At 42.2% G+C, this 21,967-nt stretch overlaps 1 protein-coding gene and 1 pseudogene across 2 annotated transcripts in view; one reads left to right on the top strand and one right to left on the bottom strand.

Moving 5' to 3' along the window:
* The window catches only part of NIM1K (NIM1 serine/threonine protein kinase), an 87,997-nt gene that overhangs the window by 35,626 nt on the left and 30,404 nt on the right, over window positions 1-21,967 (top strand). Inside the window, exons 2-3 of one of the 2 annotated variants that reach the window (XM_019012936.3) lie at window positions 12,586-12,716; window positions 18,095-19,080. In XM_019012936.3, the coding sequence (XP_018868481.1) occupies window positions 18,789-19,080 (292 nt within the window). In that variant the 5' untranslated portion in view covers window positions 12,586-12,716; window positions 18,095-18,788. The remainder of the gene's footprint in view (window positions 1-12,585; window positions 12,717-18,094; window positions 19,081-21,967) is intronic. The other variant, XM_055367513.2, reaches the window with a different exon arrangement.
* Window positions 3,799-5,524, bottom strand: LOC115931274 (tubulin alpha-1A chain-like; annotated as a pseudogene).

Raw genomic sequence — 21,967 nt, 5'->3', positions numbered from 1 at the left:
GGAGAAAGGGAATTGGGCTATGCTATTTCACAAGTCCATCTAGGGTTTATTATGGTTTTTTAAAAAATTTATTATTTATTATGGGTTTTTATTATTTTTATGGGTTTTATTAATCTCATCCATGTGGATACTACAAAGGTCCAGAAGGGGGCAATGTGACACTTGGACTTAAGAGTTTTTTTTCACAAATGTTTTGGAATTCACCCCATATTGTCTAATCCAGGATCTCAGAAGGGCAGGGCTGGAATGGTCGGTAAACATCATAGGTTCCAACATTCTCACTTGCCAGAAAGATACTGAACCTAGAGAGTGGAAAAGACTGGCTCAAGGTCACAAAGACATTTCGTGGGAAAGCTGAGACTGTAACCTTGTTCTGACCCTGAGTGTATATTATTCCATGACCTCACTTGGTTGTTTAATTGGGGGAATCTCCCTCAGAAGCAGAGTTTCTCAAAACTGTGTCATTTACTGATAACTTTTAAAGGAATTACATTCTCATAACTCCTTGGTTGAGACCTTTTTTTTTTTTGACTTGGAGTCTCACTCTGTCGCCCAGGCTGGAGTGCAGTGGCAAAATCTCAGCTCACTGCAACCTCTGCCTCCTGGGTTCATGCCATTCTTCTGCCTCAGCCTCCCGAGTGGCTGGGACTACAGGTGCCTGCCACCATACTCGGCTAATTTTTTGTATTTTTAGTAGAGACAGGGTTTCACCGTGTTAGCCAGGATGGTCTCGATCTCCTGACCTCGTGATCCACCCACCTCAGCCTCCAGGAGTGAGCCACCGCACCCGGCCGAGACCTGTTTTATTATAAATAAATATAAACAAAAATTTTACATTAAAGATGCTGAAAATGTACAAATACGAAACTCCAGTTTAAATTTATTTTCCCAACCAGGTGCTGTGGCTCACTCCTGTAATCCCAGCTCTTTGGGAGGCTGAGGCAGGCAGATCACTTGAACCCAGGAATTCAAGACCAGCCTGGCCAACATGGCAAAACCCTGTCTCTACAAAAAAACCCTAAAAATCAGCTAGGTGTGGCAGGGCACATCTGTGGTTCCAGCTACTTGGGAGGCTGAGGTGGGAGGCTCTCTTGAGACCAGGAGGTGGAGGTTGCAGTGAACTGAGATCGTTCCACTGTACTCCAGCCTGGGTGACAGAATGAGACCCTGTCTCAAAAACAATTAATTAATTAATTAACTTTCTTTTCCTTAAAGCTCGTATACATATAAAGCAAAACAAATTTTACTGAGTTAAGCACACAAAAAAACCTTCAAACCAATGAAATTTAGATTAACAGTATTACATGAAAAATATAGATGATACTGTTTTGTCGAAATTAATTTGCTACTCACAGGTGAATGTAGCACTTTTTAAAACAATAACACGCTTACTTGCTTCACCTTAGTTTCTTTAACATGACCAGTCCTCAATAAAGACTTTTGGGCCAGGTGTGGTGGCTCATGCCTGTAATTCCAGCACTTTGGGAGGCCAAGGGAGGTGGATCACATGAGGCTGACCTGAGTTCGAGGCTAGCCTGGGCAACATGGTGAAACCCCGTCTCTACTAAAAATACAAAAATTAGCCGGGCATGGTGGCAGGAGCCTGTAATCCCAGGTACGCAGGAGGCTGAGGCAGGAGAATCGCTTGAACCGGGAGGTGGAGGTTGCAGTGAGCTGAGATCATGCCATTGCACTCCAGCCTGGGCTACAAGAGCAAAACTCCATCTCAAAAAAAAAAAAAAAGATTCTTTAATTTAATTTGCCTGAAGATATAAATAATTGGAAATACTTTGATGTATCAGAAAACTAAAATCAGGAATCTCTGTCATTGGTCCACTGTACTTTATATCTACCTATCTAAACCTTTATAGGCTATACAGATAGATGTAGACAAGACAGATAAAATCTGTCTCTATTTATACATATTCATGAATATCAACCTATATCTGTATCTTTTTTTTCTTTTTAAAATTTCAGCCTTTTTTTTTTTTTTTTTTTTTTTTTTTTGAGATGCAGTCTGGCTCTGTTGCCCAGGCTGGAGTGCAGTGGCACGATCTCAGCTCACTGCAACTTCTGCCTCCTGGGTTCAAGTGATTCTTCTGCCTCAGCCTCCTGAGTAGCTGGGACTACAGGCTCATGCCAACATGCCCAACTAATTTTTGTATTTTTAGTAGAGATGGGGTTTCACTATGTTGGCCAGGGTCTCGAACTCCTGACCTTGTGATTTACCCACCTTGGCCTCCCAAAGTGCTGGGATTACAGGCGTGAGCCACCAAGCCCAGCCTAATTTTAGCCTCTCTTTTTTTTTTTCTTTAAGAGCGAAGACTTCCTTTGAAATATCTCTATCTTTACCTATAAACAGATACCGATTACATATAAATTTCAAGTTATAAAACTAGTTATACATGTTATAAAACGTTCAAACAACCCAGAAACAAATGGAGTAAGAAATGAAAGCCCTCTTGCGCAAACATTGGGTTGCCATAACAAAGGTCGAAACAATAAAGGCTTAAAGAAGATAGAATCTTATATCTCTCACATCATAATATACAAGGTAGCAATCCTGGGTTGATCTGGTGACTGTGTAGTGATGGGTTTAGGCTCCTTCTCGGTGGCTCTACAATTCTCAGCACATGGCTTCCATCTTGGTCCAAGGTGGCTGTTTCCATTTACCCCACTGTGTCCACATTCTAGCTAGCAGGAAGATGGGAAGAAGGAAGAGGCGAGAGGTCATGCTTCTTTTTTTAAAGGTCACAACATGGAAGTCACGTATGTCACTTGTGCTCACAGCCCATGACTAGAACTCAGATACATGGCCAAACTAAACTATAGCCAAAACTGGGAAATACAGTCCTCGGTTGGATAGCAATGTGCCCAGCTAAAACTTCTCTGTTATAGAATAGTGGTTTTCAAATTTGGCTGCACAACAGAATCACCTGGAAAACTTAAACAAATAGACACCTCCCACTCCACAGGCCAATTCAATCACAATATTTGGGGGGCAGGGCCTAGACTTCTGCATTTTTTGAATGCTCTCTGGTGATTTTCATGCAGGTTAAGGCTGAGAACCACTGCTATAGAAGAAAGAACAGATGAAGGGGGGATAACAACCCCCATCACACTCATTTGCACTCCTCCCCAATTCTGTACCTCACACTCCTTCCCCATTTGTCACCCACTAGTTCAATCTGCATTTTACCAGACCTTTTTTTTGTGCATGTACAAGTACGCACTATATACATATGCACATTGTCTGTCCTGACACCCAGTAGTGACTCCAGCATTTCTATATGGGTGTGTCTTGGAATAGTAATATTACTAGAAGAGGCATGAGCCTCTGTATTTGCATGGCACTTTACACTAATCAAAAAGTATATTATTTTCTTGGCTGGATGCTGTGGCTCACACCTATAATCCCAGGATTTTGAGAGGCTGAGGCTGGGGAATCACTTGAGCTCAGGAGTTCAACACCAGCCTGGGCGACATAGTGAGACACCATCTCTACAAAAAATAAAAAATTAGCTGGGCATGTTGGCACAAGCTTGTTGTCCCAGCTACTCAGGAGACTGAGTTGGGTGGATTGCTTGGGTCCAGGAGATCGAGGCTGCGGTGAGCCATCCTCTCATTACTGCAGTCCAGCCTGAGTGACAGAGTGAAACTCTATTTATCTCTTCCTCTATCTATATCTATATATCTATATTTATAGATGTATAATTTTCTTATGTGTGTCAAAGAATGAGGGCTAATGAAGAATTTGTGGTGGTGTGAAAGCTAAAGCCATCTCTTGGTTTAGCCCCTGCAAGCATCATAATATTGAATCATTTACCTTTTCCCAGTGGTCTGAAATGCCACCTCTATTACATATTAAATTTCCATATATATGAAGATATTTTAAAAGTATTATTTATTCTGTTAGTTCAGATTGTTACTACATATTTGTTCACTTTAAAAAAAATTTATTATTATTATTATTTTTAAAACCCATCACAGAAATGGACAGTTTGGGTCTGCAAAAGCATTCATGTTTTAAAGCAGAGGTCAGTAGTTGTATATTAGAGCATACACTGCTACATAAAAATTAACTGATCAGACCACAACTTTTCAATGTTTAAAACAGAATAAGCTTCCCTGTAAAAGCAGCACCTTTGTGACGTTTTCACTTTAGTATTCCTCTCTTTCTTCCTCACCTTCTCCTTCAACAGAATCCACACCAACCTCCTTATAATCCTTCTCAAGGGCAGTCATGTCCTCACCGGCCTCAGAAAACTCTCCTTCCTCCCTTCTCTCACCCACGTACCAGTGAAAAAAAGCACTCTTGACATACATCCAAGTCAAACTTGTGGTCCAGGCGAGCCCAGGCCTCAGCAATGGCTGTGGTATTGCTCAGCATGCACACAGCTCTCTGTATCTTGACCAGGTCTCCACCAGTCACCACAGTGGGAGGGCTGGCAGTTAATGCCAACCTTGAAGCCAGGGGGGCACCAAACCACAAATTGGATAATACATTTGGTCTTGATTGATGGTGGCAATGGCAGCATTGACGTCTTTGAGAACCATGTCACCATGGTAAAACAGGCAGCAAGCCATGTATTTACCATGGCAAGGCTCACATTTCATCATCTGGTTGGCAGGCTCAAAGCAAGCACTGGCAGTCTCTGCTACAGAAAGCTGTTTCATGGTAGGCTTTCTCAGCAGAGATGACGGGGCATATGTGTCCAGACAGAAGTGGATGGGGGGATAGGGCACCAGCTTGGTCTGGAATTCTGTCAGATCAACATTCAGGGCTGCATCAAATCTCAGTGAAGCAGTGATGGAGGACACAATTTGACCTATCAACCTATTCAGTTTAGTATAGGTTGGGCATTCAGTATCAAGGTTCTATGCCAGATATCATAAGTGGCCTCATTGTCTACCATGAAGACACAATCAGAGTGCTCCAGGGTGGTGTGGGAGGTGAGGATGGAGTTGTAGGGCTCAACTACAGCTGTGGAAACCTGGGGTGGTGAGTAAATGGAGAACTGCAGCTTGGACTTCTTGCCGTAATCAACCGGGAGTTGTTCCATGAGCAGGGAGGTGAACCCAGAACCAATTCCTTCACCAAAGCTGTGGAAAAACAAGAAGCCTTGGCGATCCATGCACTGGTCAGCCAGTTTACAAATTTGGTCCAAAACGAGGTCAGTGATCTCCTGGCCAATGGTGTAGTGCCTTCAGGCATAGTTACTGGCAGCATCTTCCTTGCCTGTGATGAGCTGCTCAGGGTGGAAGAGCTGGTTGTAGGTGCCAGTGCAAACTTCATCATCAATTACCATGGGTTTCACGTCTAGAAACACTGCCCTGGGCACATGCTTGCCGGAGCCCGTCTCACTGAAGAAGCTGTTGAAGGAGTCATCTCCTCCCCGAGTGGTCTTGTCACTTGGCATCTGGCCATTGGGCTGGATGCCATGTTCCAGGCAGTAGGGCTCCCAGCAGGCATTGCGAACCTGGACACCAGCCTGGCCAATGAGAAGGAGATGCACTCACGCATGATTACTGCTTCACGGCTGCCGAGTCGATGGTGGAGACAAGGAGAGATTGTTGCTTCTTACAGTGCGACTCTTAGGTGGTTGATATAAGAGAAACTGCCTATTATTTTCTTTCCTTCTTCTAAGGCAAGAGTGACACTTAAAAAAAAAAAAAAAACTTAACCTTCCTCTTGTCCCTAACAACTGCCACCTCTCACTTACCTCCAGTGCTGGGTAAATATTTAAAAATTATCAGATGGGTTGCTTATTCTGTGTGAAGGGATCACTTACCAGGTATGAGAGGCTCTTAATAAAGGTTTCAAATTCACTTGAACATTTTATGATGATAAAACTAGGAGCTTTTGTTCCACAACACTCTTTTCCTTATCCACCGCCATAGCCTTGCGGCCTGTTACCCTGATAGACTTTCTTGAGTTTTGCTCAAATAGAAAACGAGGTTTTCTGTTTGAAAAGCTAAGGCATCGCTCAAGTGTTCTCTGCTTCTTAGTGAGCACGCTACATTAGAGCTGAAGAAAGTTACAAGGCAGCAAAAGAGCAGTTTCTGCTTTGACTTACAAATATTTTTAATTCCCTAAAAATAAGCCATGAGCTGCAAACGGGTATGAGTGTTCCCGCACCATTTCCTAAATTAGTTATTTCTGAGCAGATGAAGAATACATTTTGTTTTGCTGCTCAGGGCCATCTTCTTGTGATTCAATGCATGATTCCATTCAGTATCTTAATGCTATTCCTTTTGTTTGGAGGCAGGCATAGGTCCTCAGAGAAGATGGGAAGATTTGTGTTTTGGAAATGAATTATAAATGAGATGAAAATTTTCATTGCAGAAACTCGGGTTTCTATTGGGACATGACTTCATTCTCTACCTCAGATCTTTGAAATTCATGGTTTCACATGTTATAATGTTTACTTAAATACACAGTTTTCACCTTCACAGAGCTAACAGTCAGGAAATCAAGGGCAACTGCTTTAACTTCAGATGGCCTTAGTTTTGGTTTTGGTTTTGGTTTTTGTATCTGTGAAAAGGGAATGACAATACCTCACTTTACAGAGTTGTCATGTCATGTCATTCATTCATTCATTCAGTCATGCATGCATTTAATGAGCACTGTTGCCTGTTGTAAAACGCCTAGCATCTTATTACAAATATTATATTTTTTGATGTGGCTAATTTTAACAATTATTTTAAAAATTGTATTATAAGCAATTTTAGATATACACAAAAATGGCGTATAGAACATTACAACCCTCCATGTACTCATCACCTAGCATAAAAAATTCCCAGCTCATGGCTAATCTTGTTTAATTTAAACTCCCATTGGCTGGGCATGGTACTTCATGCCTGTATCCCCACCCCTTTGGGAAGCTGAGGTGGGCAGATCAACTGAGGTCAGGAGTTGAAGACCAGCCTGGTCAACATGCGGATGGGGACTTATTTTATAGTATTTTATTTATTTTGTTTGATTTTGACACAGTCTTGCTCTGTTGCCCAGGTTGGAATGCAGTGGCGTGATCTTGGCTCACTGCAACCTCCACCTCCTGGGTTCAAGCGATTCTCCTGCCTCAGCCTCCTGAGTAGTGGGGATTACAGGTGTCTGCCATCACACCCGGCTAATTTTTGTATTTTTGGTAGAGGCAGGGTTTCACCATATTGGCCAGGCTGGTCTCAAACTCCTGACCTCACATGATCTGCCCACCTTGGCCTCCCAAAGTGCTGGGATTATAGGCATGAGCCACCATGCCCGGTCTATTTTAAAGCAAATTCCAGACATTATTTTGTCTGACAATAATTTTTAAGGATTAATGTTTGATCCCATTCAAAGCTTAATGAAACCTTTTTAACCATTTTAAACTGCATTTATAATTTGTTTCATTTCCTTTTAAAAAACTTTATTTGATAACAAAAATGCTTCCAGAATACTAGTAATTCTTACAAATATAATGATTTAAACATATAGACAAGGGTGAACCTTAAGCTCCTTTAAATACATTTCATTCAGTGCTATTTTAAAACAATAAAAGTTCAACTTAAAATCACAAATCTAAATTAATTATCCAATTCATTTTAAATTAGAGTCACAAAACTATTTTGTTATTTATTATGCCAAATTACCTTCACATAACAAGTACATTGAAATACCAATTTCATACAAGTTCATAAGACAAAAATATTAATACTGGAGGGTTTGAGTCTCTTAAGCATTTTTGTTTTTAACACTAAATCTTCTCAAGGTTAAGAGATACTCAGTTGTCAAGCTACTACTCTGTCATCCCAGACCCCACAGATGGGTCGCTCCCACCTCATCTGCTGCATTGGTGGATTAAACTCAACTATCTATTTTCTGTTTCATTCTATACTGAATCATTTTCATAATCTTCCTGTTGGGACCTAAATTCTTACAGATATTTGACAGCTTTGTCCACCTCTGAGGTTAGAGTCATAAGGAAAATGTCAATGACAAAAATGTATTCAGTAAGGATGAATTAGATGGTTAAATAAACTTGGGGACCACTGAATTAAACAGACATTTGTTTGTGCGTGTGGTTTTAAAACTACAAGACTGTAAGGTACTAATGCAAATATCTAAGAGGGGTATAATGTGCAGCAGTTCCAGATGTATTTGACTATGGACCTATGAACTATTCCCTCCCCATCTTTTTTTTTTTTTGGATGATTCTCCCATGAAACCTAGAACAGAGCCTGGAAATGGCCAACCTGGAGGCCAAATCCAGCCTGACACTTCAGTTTCACTTGGCCAGTGTTTTAAAAGTAATTAATCTATACTTTAAAAATTGAGAGTTGACAGGCATGGTTGTTAATGCCTGTAATCCCAGCCACTTTGGGAGGCCAAGGAGGGTGGATTACTCGAGACGGGGAGTTGCAGATCAGCCTGAGCAACATGGCAAAACCCCGTCTTTACAAAAAATAACCAGGCATGGTGGTGTGTACCAGTAGTCCCAGCTACTCAGGAGGCTGAGGTGGGAGAAACACCTGAGCAATGGGATGTCAAGGCTGCAGTGAGCTGTGATTGCACCACTGCACTCCAGCTTGGGTGAGAGTGAAATCCTGTGTCAAACAAAAAACAAAACAAAATTTAAAAACCACCAAAAAAAATAAACATTAAAAAAAAAAATGGAGTCGCCAGGCTTGGTGGGTGGATTGCACCTGTAATCCTAGCTACAAGGAGGCTGAGGCAGAAGGATTTCTTGAGGCCAAGAGTTCAAGACCAGCCTGGACAACATAGTGAGACCCTGCCTCTAAATAAAAAAAAACTAAAAAATAAAAAATTGACAGAGTTTACCAAAAAATTCTTAATTGCCAGTTTCTTTTCAAGAATTATAAGATCTGGCAAAAGTAAACCTGCATTCTGGCATGGCTGCCCTGGCTGGAGCTGAGCAAGGGCTGCCTCACCACGCCAGGCATAGGCACTGCACTTGGTCACTGATGTAGAACTCCTGCACTGTTCTAGGCGTTTGAGTCTGTGGCATTGATGACAAAGGGAACCTCAAGTGTGGTAGAAGTATATATGGGAAGAGCTGATGTAAACCCATCAGACTGGATGGACTGTCCCTGGATGCTGGGTGTGAACTGGATGAGGGTAGACCTGGGCTGAGTAGCCCCGCTCTGAGACCAAGTAGGGGAGAGGTGGTGTCACAGAGCAGAACTGCTATCCTAGAAACCAGCCCATACTGACTGCTTTTCTATTTGCTTTGGAATTTCCCCCATTGCACTGCATGGGGATCTTGACGTGTGTGCTGAGAAATAAAGAGCTGAGCTAAAAGCAAAGATGATGCAAATGATTTCAAAATGGTAAAATAAACTTTCAAATGAGATGAATTTGCTAATTATTCTCCCTGAGGGTGCACCTGCCTGAGAAGGATTATAACTGAGGACTAGCTGTCTTGAACCTTGTTGCCACACATAGAGAAAACTCAGCTTTTCTTTTAACGAAACCAGTGCCTGGCCTTGCCAACCAATGAAAAGGTTGCCTAAGAGCCTCGCCCAGAAGTTTTGTAAGTTAAACTCAGAGAGAACAAAGGTGAGATGGTTTTCATTGATGTTATTTTCACAGTGGGTTATAAGTCAAGAAAATGAATTACCAAGTAAGCTCTGTTTTCTTTCATCTTATTTAATGCATTGCTATATAGCAACAGCAAGCTAATAATTAAGGACCATTCTACCTGCTCCAGAGGCTTTGATCTGCAGTGATGTGACTCCATAATTTTGTCTGGTTGAGTTTCTAAGCTCTCATTAATGTCCATAAAAATTGATCAAAATCTAAAGGGCAAAGGCAAAAGAACAACAACAAAAGACTCACTTACATCTGAAATCTCGTTTTTAATTAGGTATGTGATCACTTCCATTACTTGCTTAGCTTTCAACATTATGAAGCTTGATGTTTTGGACTCTACTAGAAAGTAGTCAAAAATATATACTATTTAGAGCAACCCCACAACCTGTGCTTCAGAACACTTATTTCTAGATTTCTAAGGAAAATCTCTGGGAAAAAAATTATGCAAAATAAAAATGAATATTTAAATACCTATAGATACACACACCCAAACGGGATTTATCTTTTCTTTTAGATTTTTTCCTTCTACTTTTTTATTCCATTAGAATGTGTAAGAATTCAGAGTTTTTTCTCACTGTACTGTTTTTTAAATTTCTGAAATTTGCTGGCAATTCAGGTACAACAGAAACCATATGTTTTACTTTATTGGAAGCATAATAGTGTAACGGGAAATTCTAATAATTAGATGTTGGACTTTCTGAGTTGATTACCCAGTTTTCATGTCTTCTATATTGCTTATCTCTTCTAGATTTTTCTTTCACAATTCTTCAATTTAATTTTTTTTTTTTTTTTGAGATGGAGTCTCACTCTGTCGCCCAGGCTGGAGTGCAGTGGCAAGATCTAGGCTCACTGCAAACTCTGCCTCCCGGGTTCACACCATTCTCCTGCCTCAGCCTCCCTAGTAGCTGGAACTACAGGCGCCTGCCACCACGCCCGGCTAATTTTTTGTATTTTTAGTAGAGATGGGGTTTCACTGTGTTAGCCAGGATGGTCTTGATCTCCTGACCTCGTGATCCCCCCGCCTTCAGCCTCCCAAAGTGCTGGGATTACAGGCGTGAGCCACTGCGCCCGGCCAATTTAATTCTTTAATTTCCAAGACAGCTCTTTCTTGTTGTCTGAATTGTCTTTAAAACATTTTTTTTTTTGTTTTTAGCATTTGTTCTGGTTTTATGGATCCAATACCTTATCTTTTATCCTCTGCTTCCTCATGGCTCTACATTTCCTTCAAGTTCCTTTTTGTTGTAGAGGTTGTTGTTTAGGTTGAGCATGGTTTCTTTCTTTCATTTTGGAGCCTTTCCTCAGATGTCTCATGCCTCTTGACTGAACATTTATTCAGTCGTTCATTCTAAGCAGAATGCACTGAAACTTGGTTGGAAGCTCCCTGCGTGTGCATGAAACTGGCACTTGGAGGACTGTGCGGTAGATGGCTATGTGGCTTTCTTGATGGAGAACTTTCAAACGTAGGTTTCAGAAAGTCTTTTCTCTTGAGTTAGTCTATCCAAAGAGGAGTAGCCAACCTTGAGGTTTTTACGCTTATTTTCCTCCATTCTGGGAACCGAGAGTGCAAGGAGAAGAGAATGGGGGATTCTACAACACAGACTTTTACCTAATCCTCTGTCCTGTGCCTTGTGTTCCTGAGCTGGGGTGGGGTAGAGAAAGTAACAACCTATCTTTGAGGAGGGAAAGGCTGGCGGGGGTGGGGGGTGGGGTCTCACTGCTCTAATTTCAAACAGTTTCCATGATTTTGATCCTGCTTTATTCCTCTAACCTTTGAGGTACTTGGTCTCTTATAGTTTGAAGCCTTTTTGAGCACTCAGAAAGGTGAATCTCATTGGCATGCCCTTATGTAGGAATTTAGGTTGCAGTTTTCTTCCTTGTCTGCAAAGTTGCTTATCACTAATTTTCTTGCCATCTCTCCATCTCCCCAAAAATGTATTGACATTTCTCTGCCGCTATCTCCTCTCTTATTTTTATTTATTTATTTTTTTAAGTTGGAGTTTCACTCTTGTTGCCCAGGCTGGAGTGCAATGGCACAATCTTGGCTCACTGCAACCTCTGCTTCCTGGGTTCAAGCGATTCTCCTGCCTCAGCCTTCTGAGTAGCTAGAATTACAGGTGCCCGCCACCATGCCGGGCTAATTTTTTTGTATTTTTAGTAGAGTCGGGGTTTCACTACGTTGGCTAGGCTGGTCTCGAACTCCTGACCTCATGATCCGCCTGCCTCGGCCTCCCAAAGTGTTGGGATTATAGGCGTGAGCCACAGCGCCTGCTTTTTTTTGAGATGGAATTTCACTCTTGTTTCCCAGGCTGGAGTACAATGGCGCAATCTTGGCTCACTACAACCTCCGCCTCCCAGGTTCAAGTGATTCTCCTGCCTTAGCCTCCCAAGTAGCTGGGATTACAGGCATGCGCCACATGCTTGGCTAATTTTTTGTATTTTTAGTAGAGACGGGGTTTCACCATGTTGGCCAGGCTGGTCTCGAACTCCTGACCCCAGGTGATCCAGCATGCCTGGCCTCCACTCTTATTCTTTTTATCCTCATGGGTTTGTAACTTTCCTCCTCTTATTTTGTCATTTTGAGGTTTTTTGGTTTTTGGAATAAAGTAGAAATAAATGAGATCATTAAATTCTCCATGTTTCACCAGACGTCCTGAATTATCTTTTTATTTTAAAAGCAATCCATTAGATATTAGAGAATCAGGTATGATAATTTCCCTGTGTAACCAAAAGTAAAGCAAACTTATTGTACACCAACTATGTAAGGTGGTAACACATTAAATATTTTTAATTGTTTCCTTTTTCTTTTCTTTTTTTCTTTCTTCTTTGAGACAGAGTCTCGCTCTGTTGCCTAGGCTGAAGTGCAGTGGGGTGATCTTAGCTCATTGCAGCCTTGACTTCCCAGGTTCAAGTGATTCTCCGACTTTGGCCTCCTGAGTAGCTGGGACTACAGGTGTGTGCCACCCAGCTAATTTTCTTTATTTATTTTTTTGTAGAGATGGGGTCTCACTGTGTTGCCTAGGCTGGTCTTGAGCTCCTGGACTCAAACCATCCACCCGTCTTGGTCTCCCAAAGTGCTGGGATTATAGGTGTGAGCTACCACAACCAGCCTATTTTCTTTTTAAAGGTAAGTATACGCATATGAAAAAGTAAGCAGTAAAAAGTATACCCTTTTTTTCCACTCCATTCCCCTGTCCAACAGGTCCCTTCACCAGATGCAATAACTCTACCTGTTTTTAGGGATTCCCTCCTCTTTCTTACACTTTTTTTTTTTTTTTTTTTTTTTTGAGATGGATTCTCATTCTGTTGCCCAGGCTGGAGTGCAGTGGCATGATCTTGGCTCACGGCAACCTCCGCCTCCTGGGCTCAAGCGATTCTCCTGCCTCAGTAGCTGGGATTACAGGTGTGTGCCACCATGCCTGGCTAATTTCTTTGCATTTTTAGTAGAAACGGGGTTTCACCATGTTGGTCAGGCTGGTCTTGAACTCCTGACCTCAAATGATCCACCCACCTCAGCCTCCCAAAGTGCTGGTATTACAGCCGTTGAGCCACCACAATCGGCCCTTTCTTACACTCCTGATTATCACTTTATAAACACTCTTCCCACCTCTTAACAGTATATCTTGGATACTGTAACTCATTCTTTTTCACATCCATCTTTATGTCAGAAATACACATCTTTGCACGTGTGCAAAGAGAAATTCTAGAAGTAGAATTGTTGAAGCAAAGAACACATACACTTGTAATTAATAGTTGCAGCCAAATTACCTTCCAAGCAATTGTACCAATTTATACTTTCAGTAACACTGAATGAGAATTCCTGTTTCCCCATACTGTCTCTCACCATTGCACTATCAAAATTTTTTTTGCAGCTTTCAAATTTAATGTGTGAAAAATCTAATTTTAGTGTAGTTTATGGGTATTTCTTTAATTATAAGTAAGGTTGAGTACATTTTTATATATTATGGAGTCATTTGTATTTTCTGTGAAATGTCTGCTCATGTTCTTCATCATTTTTCTTTTTTGGGAGGATATTGGTATTTTTCTTTTCTTTTTCTTTTTTTTTTTGAGACGGAGTCTCGCTCTGCCTTTAGGCTGGAGTGCAGTTGTGCTATCTCGGCACTCGGCACTGTCTCGCCTCTGCCTCCTGGGTTCAAGTGGTTCTCTTGCCTCAGCCTCCTGAGTAGCTGGGACTACAGGTGTGCACCACCACGCCCAGCTAATATTTTGTATTTTCAGTAGAGACGAGGTTTCACCATGTTGGCCAGGAGGGTCTCGATCTCTTGACCTCGTGATCCCCCACCTCAGCCTCCCAAAGTGCTGGGATTACAGGAGTGAGCCACCGCGCCTGGCTGGATATTGGTATTTTTAAAATCAATTTGTAAAATTCTTTACTTAGAAAATTGTTTATTTTTTATTTATTATATTTGTTGGAAAGTTTTCCCTATCAGGTTATCATTTGATTTTTGCCTGTCTGTTTATGATACTTTCGGGCAAACAGAAAATTACAGTTTTATGTAGTCAAATTCAATGTTTTCTTTAATGGCTTTCGCTGAGATCATAAAAAAATTTCTGATTCTTTTCTAGTATTTCATGATTTTGTTTATTTTACATTTACTTAGATGATTTATTTGGAACTTATTTTGAAGTAGGAGTGAGATAGGGGTTTGGCTTTTCCCCCAATTGACTTGCTAGCTGTCCCAAGTTGCAATTCATCCTCAATGCAAACCACAGCAACATTTGTAAAAGTGTAACAAAAACACTTTATCTGATCTAAATGGAAGATTAACTGTCTCCTCGACCACTAAGGCAAGACAATTGGTTCAAGACCGTTTTGCAAGAAGTTTCATTTGTAGGTGTTAGGGTACGTAATTCAAGACAGAGACTGATCATATTTGGCAATTGTACCTGTGCCCTCCCTCTCTGTTGAATTGGGAAGGGAGGGAGAGGAATTCCTGGGAGGCACCTGAAGTCTCAAACTCCACTGTAAATCCCAGGGCCTGAATAGAGCTCAGGATATAGACCCCAAATCAGGAGAGTTGGGGAACAGGAAAGCAGAGAACAAGCCCTGAAGCAGCAGCTGGGCAGGAGATGGAGGGGAGCAGGTGCAGAGAGAGGCAGGAGGCCTGGTGCCTGTGGGGAGCTGATTCTTTCAAAGGGGCAGGGATGGGGGAGACTTGCATTTCGAAGCAGTTCTGTCACAGTTCTCAGGGGGATGATGGACTTTGGACTAAGCTTTTACCTCCACAAGAAGATGGGGCCAGGAATTCTAATAGCTAGTAAAGGGAGCCCAAATCTTAGAAATGTGGACCGAAATAAACTGAGATAGTTAAATTCTAGGATAGTGTTAGTAGTTAAAAAACAAAAATATTGTTCAATTCCCACCTATGAGTGAGAATATACGGTGTTTTGTTTTTTGTTCTTGCGATAGTTTACTGAGAATGATGATTTCCAATTTCATCCATGTCCCTACAAAGGACATGAACTCATCATTTTTTATGGTTGCATAGTATTCCATGGTGTATATGTGCCACATTTTCTTAATCCAGTCTATCATTGTTGGACATTTGGGTTGGTTCCAAGTCTTTGCTATTGTGAATAATGCCGCAATAAACATACGTGTGCATGTGTATTTATAGCAGCATGATTTATAGTCATTTGGGTATATACCCAGTAATGGGATGGCTGGGGAATATCACACTCTGGGGACTGTGGTGGGGTGGGGGGAGGGGGGAGGGATAGCATTGGGAGATATACCTAATGTTAGATGATGAGTTAGTGGGTGCAGCGCACCAGCATGGCACATGTATACATATGAACTAACCTGCACAATGTGCACATGTACCCTAAAACTTAAGGTATAATAAAAAAAAAGAAAATTAAAACATTAAAAAAAACCAAAAAAAGAAAAAAAACAACAAAAAAAACAAAAATATTTACCTCTACTAAATCTTACCTAATTGTAATGGTGGATTAATTGGTAAATTAGTTCATTCCTTCTTCAACAAACTTTTATCAACTACTGTGCAGAACTCCCAGAGACAGAGGGAAGAGTAAAGCACAAGTTCCTGCCCACCTGGTGCTTTTTTTTTTTTCCAGACGGAGTTTCACTCTTGTTGCCCATGCTGGAGTGCAATGGCATGATCTCAGCTCACTGCACTCTCTGCCTCCTGGGTTCAAACAATTCTCCTGCCTCAGCCTCCCAAGTAGCTGGGATTACAGGTGTGCGCCACCATGCCTGGCTAATTTTTGTATTTTTAGTAGAGATGGAGTTTCACCATGTTGGCCAGGCTGGTCTCAAACTCCTAACCTCAGGTGATCCACCCACCTCAGCCTCCCAAAGTGTTGGGATTACAGGCATGAGCCACTGTGCCCGGCGCCCTCCTAGTGCTGATGTAGTTGTGGCCCAAGTACATTAGTGACAAGGACAGCACAGTAATGAGGACACAGAGCCAGTAAGTTCTTCAGAGAGTCTGTTAGAACACAAAGTGATCAAAGTGATCAAAAGTACTGCATTCTATGGAAAATCTATATTTTTCTTTTTCCTTAGGTTAAGCTAAAGTTTCTTGCAGAATTACTACTTCATTCTAGTCTGTCATAAGCTGCATGGTGTTTTTCTGCCAGGAATCTGGGGAGATCTAGTGCCACTTGACCTTCACAGAGATTCTTAACCTGATGGGTTTCAGAATGTCATCTTAAAATTGGATGCAAATTGTATGGGTGAGGGTTTTTTTTTTTTCCTCCTGGGGATAAAGTCATAGGTTTTGTTAGCATCTCAAAGGAGTCTGTGAGCCCAGGATAATTAAGAATCAGTGATTTTGGCTGAGTACAGTGGTTCGCACCTGTAATTCCAGCACTTTGGGAGGTAGAGGTGGGTAAAGAAAAGGAAGAAGAATCAGTGACTTAGATTTTCTTCACTCTAATTAAGAACCTTTACCTTTTTTTGTTTGTTTGCTTTGTTTTTTTTTTTGAGACAGGGTCCGGCATTGTCACCCAGGCTGGAGTACAGTGGCTTGATCTCAGCTCACTGCAACCTCCACTTCCTGGGCTCAAGCCATCCTCCCACCTCAGTCTGTAGGTGTAGCTGAGACTACAGGTGCACACCCTGCTAAGGGGTACACCACCACACTCTGCTAAGGGGTACACCACCACACCCTGCTAAGGGGTACACCACCACACTCTGCTAAGGGGTACACCACCACACCCTGCTAAGGGGTACACCACCACACCCTGCTAAGGGGTACACCACCACACCCTGCTAAGGGGTACACCACCACACCCTGCTAAGGGGTATACCACCACACCCTGCTAATGGGAACTTTATCTTAAAAATGTTTTTAAAAGACATCCTAATCAGTCTCTAACCTAGAGATGTGCTTAGTTACTGATACCTGGTCCCTTTTAAGCCTATGTTCGTCATCCTTCTTCCAGATTCCTTTCTCCCTATCCAGAAATAGGAGCAGTACTGGGCATCCACCTCCTCTTTACTTCCTTTATTTATGTTTATTTGGCAATCCCATACTTAACCTTAAGTATAAGGTTAGGAAGCCTTATTTATACTTAATTTTAATAATGTGATATTATTGAGCAGAGTTGGAAATCCATACTTCCAAGGCAGTCTCTCATGTTTTCAGTCAAATTTTTGGTTTGGAATGCTCAAGTCCAAAAATCAAGTTTAACACATATTTACTTAGTAAACACTTTCTATATGTAAGAAATTATACTCCATTTTGAAGGAGAGAGGAGGTGAGCAGGACATACATACGAGTCAAAACCAGTTCCCACCTTCATTGAGATGGGACATTTTGGAAAATGCACAAAGTGCTGTGGGAATTCAGAGAGGAAGAGCGTATTTCCTGCTGGAGAGTGCAGAAAAAAAACATCCAGATGACATCGTAGGTGGGCAGCATTTCTTATCACTGGCAATGCTGTAAACCCTCCTTTTCCGCATCTTCAGAATAAGGTGCTGGGCCTAGAAACTGACACCTGCTCAGAAAAATTCAAAAAGTGAATGTAGGAGGAAAAATCAGCCTTTGTCATAAAATGACATAGGAAGAAAGAGTGGAAGCAACTAGTATAGGACAAGTTGTGCAAGAACATGAAGTAGTAAAGGAGATAAAATATTATTATTTGAATAAATATGAGAAATTTTGAAAACCATTAGTAATCCAGAATCTTTCATCGTTGCTATCATATTATTTTTAAAATTTGGTTTTAAAGCAACACAAGGCAATGTGCATATTTTCTTAAACTTTAAGAAATAGAAAAATTGTTTTGCTAGAAATATGTACAGACCTTAGGGGCTTTTCTAAAATGTAGGTTGAGAGGTGTGTGTATATACTCTTTTCTTACTAGATCACATGTAATCAAGCATCTACTACTGATATGAGTCATAAATTTGTGGAGTACTTTTAGATCAATGCTTACAAAGCAGTTTCACATTCATTACAAATCCTGTACAGTACATTAGCATAGGCTAATAAATTTCTTACTCTCTATTCTTAGGTTGAACCAGCCAAATTTTCGAGACAGCTCACGGCTTAGAGGAAGGTTCATCTAAATAAAGGCCGGCTAAAGTGACATTGCAGGGATTAAATCCTTCTTTGGCTGCCTGTGTGACCAGAAGGCTTATTTGCAAGTTTCTTCTTTCCTGGGGTCCAGATTATTAGGTCTCCAGCGCCCTGCAGCTTGACAGAAAGAGAAGCATGAAATGAAGGTCAGAGATGAGATCCCGCAGCAGGGACTTGGGGGCCTCCCAGGGGCATTTACACACCAGAGTGCAAGATTCTCTGGCCATCAAGGGAAATAGCAAACAGAAGCCTTTGTCCTGGGGCACAGCCACCTACCACAAAGCATCAGACTCCACGTCTGGCCAGAAAGTTCCTGGAGTCCCATCAGGCCAGTGGGTATGTAACATGTGCCTAATTGTACAGCTAGAGCCTGCAAGTTCAACGTGAGGGAAGGTGGGAAATGTCTTGAGTGAGGCGAGCAGCTCCTGGCTGGGCTGGGCAGACTCAGCTACCACGTTCACTGCCTTCCTCTCACTAAAGCCGAGAGGGAGGCTGCTCAGCTCTCAGGAAAACTCTTTTGAACCCTGGGCACCTGCTGTCCTCAGTTGGCATCTCCCACCCTCTGAGCCTCTTCTGCTCCTGAACAACCTGCCTCTTCGCTGAGATGGAGGTGTGAGCCCCCGTGGACGATGACTGCAGTGTATATGAATGGAGGTGGCCTGGTGAACCCCCACTATGCCCGGTGGGATCGGCGCGACAGTGTAGAAAGTGGCTGTCAGACCAAGAGCAGCAAGGAGGGTGAAGAGGGACAGCTCCACCAGCTGACGCCCTTCGAGAAACTGACACAGGACATGTCCCAGGATGAGAAGGTGGTGAGGGAGATCACGCTGGGGAAACGGATAGGCTTCTACCGAATTCGAGGGGAAATCGGAAGTGGAAACTTCTCCCAAGTGAAGCTTGGGATTCACTCCCTAACCAAAGGTAGGATCCGACTTCCCAAGGGTCATCCCTGGCAGTATTGGGACCTAGTGTAGGAGCGGGGTTAGGTGGCCAGGGCCAAGGAAGCAAGTAAAGTGACCTCAGCAGAGCCCCTGCAAGGCCTACATCCTGTGCCAGCCGCCTTCTGTGGTCTTCTCAGTTAATTTTCACAGTAACCACGTGAGGTCAATATTTTTTTCCATTTTGCAGATAGAGAAACTGAGATCCAAAGAAGGTAAATGTGTCTTCAGTTCCATCTTAGAGGTTTTTGACTCCAAAAACCCTTCCACCATACCATGCAGATAAACCCACTCAAACATGAGAAGAATCTGTCCTCTCTGGTGAGGCCCTTGAGAAGTGGAGTGGAGTGTGGCTTGGAAGCAAGCCACCTCATCTCCCAAGCCACCTCATCTCCCAAGCCCATATTTATAGTTTCCATTTACATTTGTGTCTCAGTAACAATGGCACAGTGCGGCACAGGAGATCCCCCCGATGGGCGCTGTCTCTGGATAGCAGGGTCCAGTTTCCCTTCCATCCAGAGGCTGCGACTTCTGTCGTATTTGAGAAAAAGGGATTTGATCTCAGAATCTTTTCTGTTCAGTCCACCCTGCCCTAGCTCTCATTGTTTGGCTCCTCACTCCCCATTTGCTTGGCTACCGGACACTCTGAGATTCTGGACTAGCAGTGCCCAGCACTTTGGCCTCAGGGAGAAACCATATGGAGAGCCCAGCACCCCTCTGCTGCTCCGACCCCATTGTGGGCACTTCCCCAAGGTACCTGTAACTTAGCAGAAGTCTGGGGATTATCATAAGGGACTTACAAGACAGAAAAAGAACACTTTACAGCTCGGCATAATTTACTGAGTCCTAAAACCCATGGACTCTACCGTCTCCCGAGAGTCCCTGATTGACATTTTCTCTGCTTGGACTCAGCCAGCCACCATGTCTCCAAGGCCCCTCTTTTCTTATATTAGGGTTGTCTTTTGCTTCCTTTCCTTCTCCAACCCCCAATCCCATGCCCCTCCAATCCCTGTGGTTGGCCTTTATAGAAAAAGCTCCACATACATGTTTGCATACATGTACCTCCCCACCGCAACTGACCCACACACTCCCAAGTCACTGGAGTTTCACGTCTTCTATACTCTTGCTCTGAAGCCTGTGTATCTGGGTTCATGTCTTCACATCTTGGCTACTCCGCTTACTCATCTGGGTAAATTACAGTACTTGTCTGAGCCTTAGATACTTCATTTATAAAATGCAGCCAATAACAGTGCTTACTTCATACGGTATCATAAGGATTAATAAGTGCTCAACAAATGTTAGTTAGTTGCTTAATAAACCTTGCCTTGCCTTGCCTCTGTGCAACCAAAGATCAACTAAAGTATCTTTATCAGAAGTTCATTCCTGCCCATCCCAATACACAAACTGAGATCAATGCAGCTGCCATGCCCTACAGCCATAGTTTTCAACTGACTGCACATTAGAATTACCTGGGAAGGTTTAAAAGAGAATTAGTGCCTAGAACCCACCTTCAGAGCTTCTGATGTGATTGGTCTAGAGTGGGACTGGGCATGGGTAGTATTTGAAAACTCTCCAGGTGATTCTAACTAACATGTAACACTAAGAAATACTTGCCTACAGCAACTTGCACATACTGAAGACAGCTTTTAAAATAGTACTTTTTTGGTAGCTGCCACAAATGGGTAATCTAAGTATTATTTGTATTTTAAAATCAGTTATGAGGTATTGTGTCAGGTTTCCATGCTACGTTTAACTTTCAAATTTCATTTCACTTGAGAGAATATTCATTTATTATTCATTTTGGTGAACAACAGAAGCACTATATTAGGCCTTGGGGGATATAAGATGAGATAGATACAACCTTCATCCTCAAGGATAAGGGAAGAGAAGTTGTGTACAAATAAGTATAATACAAACCAGAATTTGAAAAACATAGAAGAGAAAAGCTATGAGCTTAAAGGAAGGAAAGAGACTCTTCCACCTTAGGACTACGGTGAAAGGCTTTAAGTGAAGATCAAATTTGAGCTACACCTCAAGGAAGGATAAGATTTTGGATAGGCAGTGATTATAGGACAGAGGAGGGTTAGGGGGTTAGTTAGAGGAGAATGTGAACAAACGCATTAATGTGGGGAAATGGCATATAGTACAGTTACCCTAACAGTAGGGGAAGTAGGGTAAAGGGTTGGAAAACTTAGTTGTGGCTGAATCATAGGGGACTTTGAACATAACGTTATCCAAGGATTTTGGATTGTTTTTCTTACAATGAAGACTTTAAAATTTTTGTGATTAGAATTGGGCTTTTGGAAGGTTAACCATATAGTGATGAGAATGAAGGTTGAAAAGCCAGAGATGCAGGAGACAGGGAGCTATCAGGAATCTATGGTGATGGTTCAGCCATAGGGAAGAATATCCTGAGCTAGGTGGATGTCAGTCAAAATAGAAAAGAGGAAGGAGCTGGTGATGCCACAGAGAAGAATCTGGAGGATTGGTGTGTTAGTGTTTTCCAGAGAAATGGCACCAATAGAAAAGAGAGAGAGGGAGAGAGAGAGAGAGAGAGACACTTACAAGGAATTGGCTCACACAATTATGGAGACTGCCCCCAAGATCCACAGTCAGCAAGCTGGAGGCCCAGGAGAGCCAGAGGTATAAGTTCCAGTCGGAAAGCCAACAGACTCAAGACCCAGGAAGAGCCACGTTCAGCTTGAGTCTGAAGGCCAAAAAAGACCAATGTCCCAGGTAAAGGCAGTCAGGCAGAAACAGTTCCCACTTGCTCAGTCTTTTTTTTTAAATTAATTAATTAATTAATTTATTAATTATTTTTGAGATGGAGTCTTGCCTTGTCACCCAGGCTGGAGTGCAATGGCGTGATC

This window comes from Gorilla gorilla, chromosome 19 (genome assembly GCF_029281585.2).
Source record: "Gorilla gorilla gorilla isolate KB3781 chromosome 19, NHGRI_mGorGor1-v2.1_pri, whole genome shotgun sequence".
Classification (NCBI taxonomy): Eukaryota; Metazoa; Chordata; class Mammalia; order Primates; family Hominidae; genus Gorilla; species Gorilla gorilla.
This window is presented reverse-complemented; position numbering and strand designations above follow the sequence as displayed.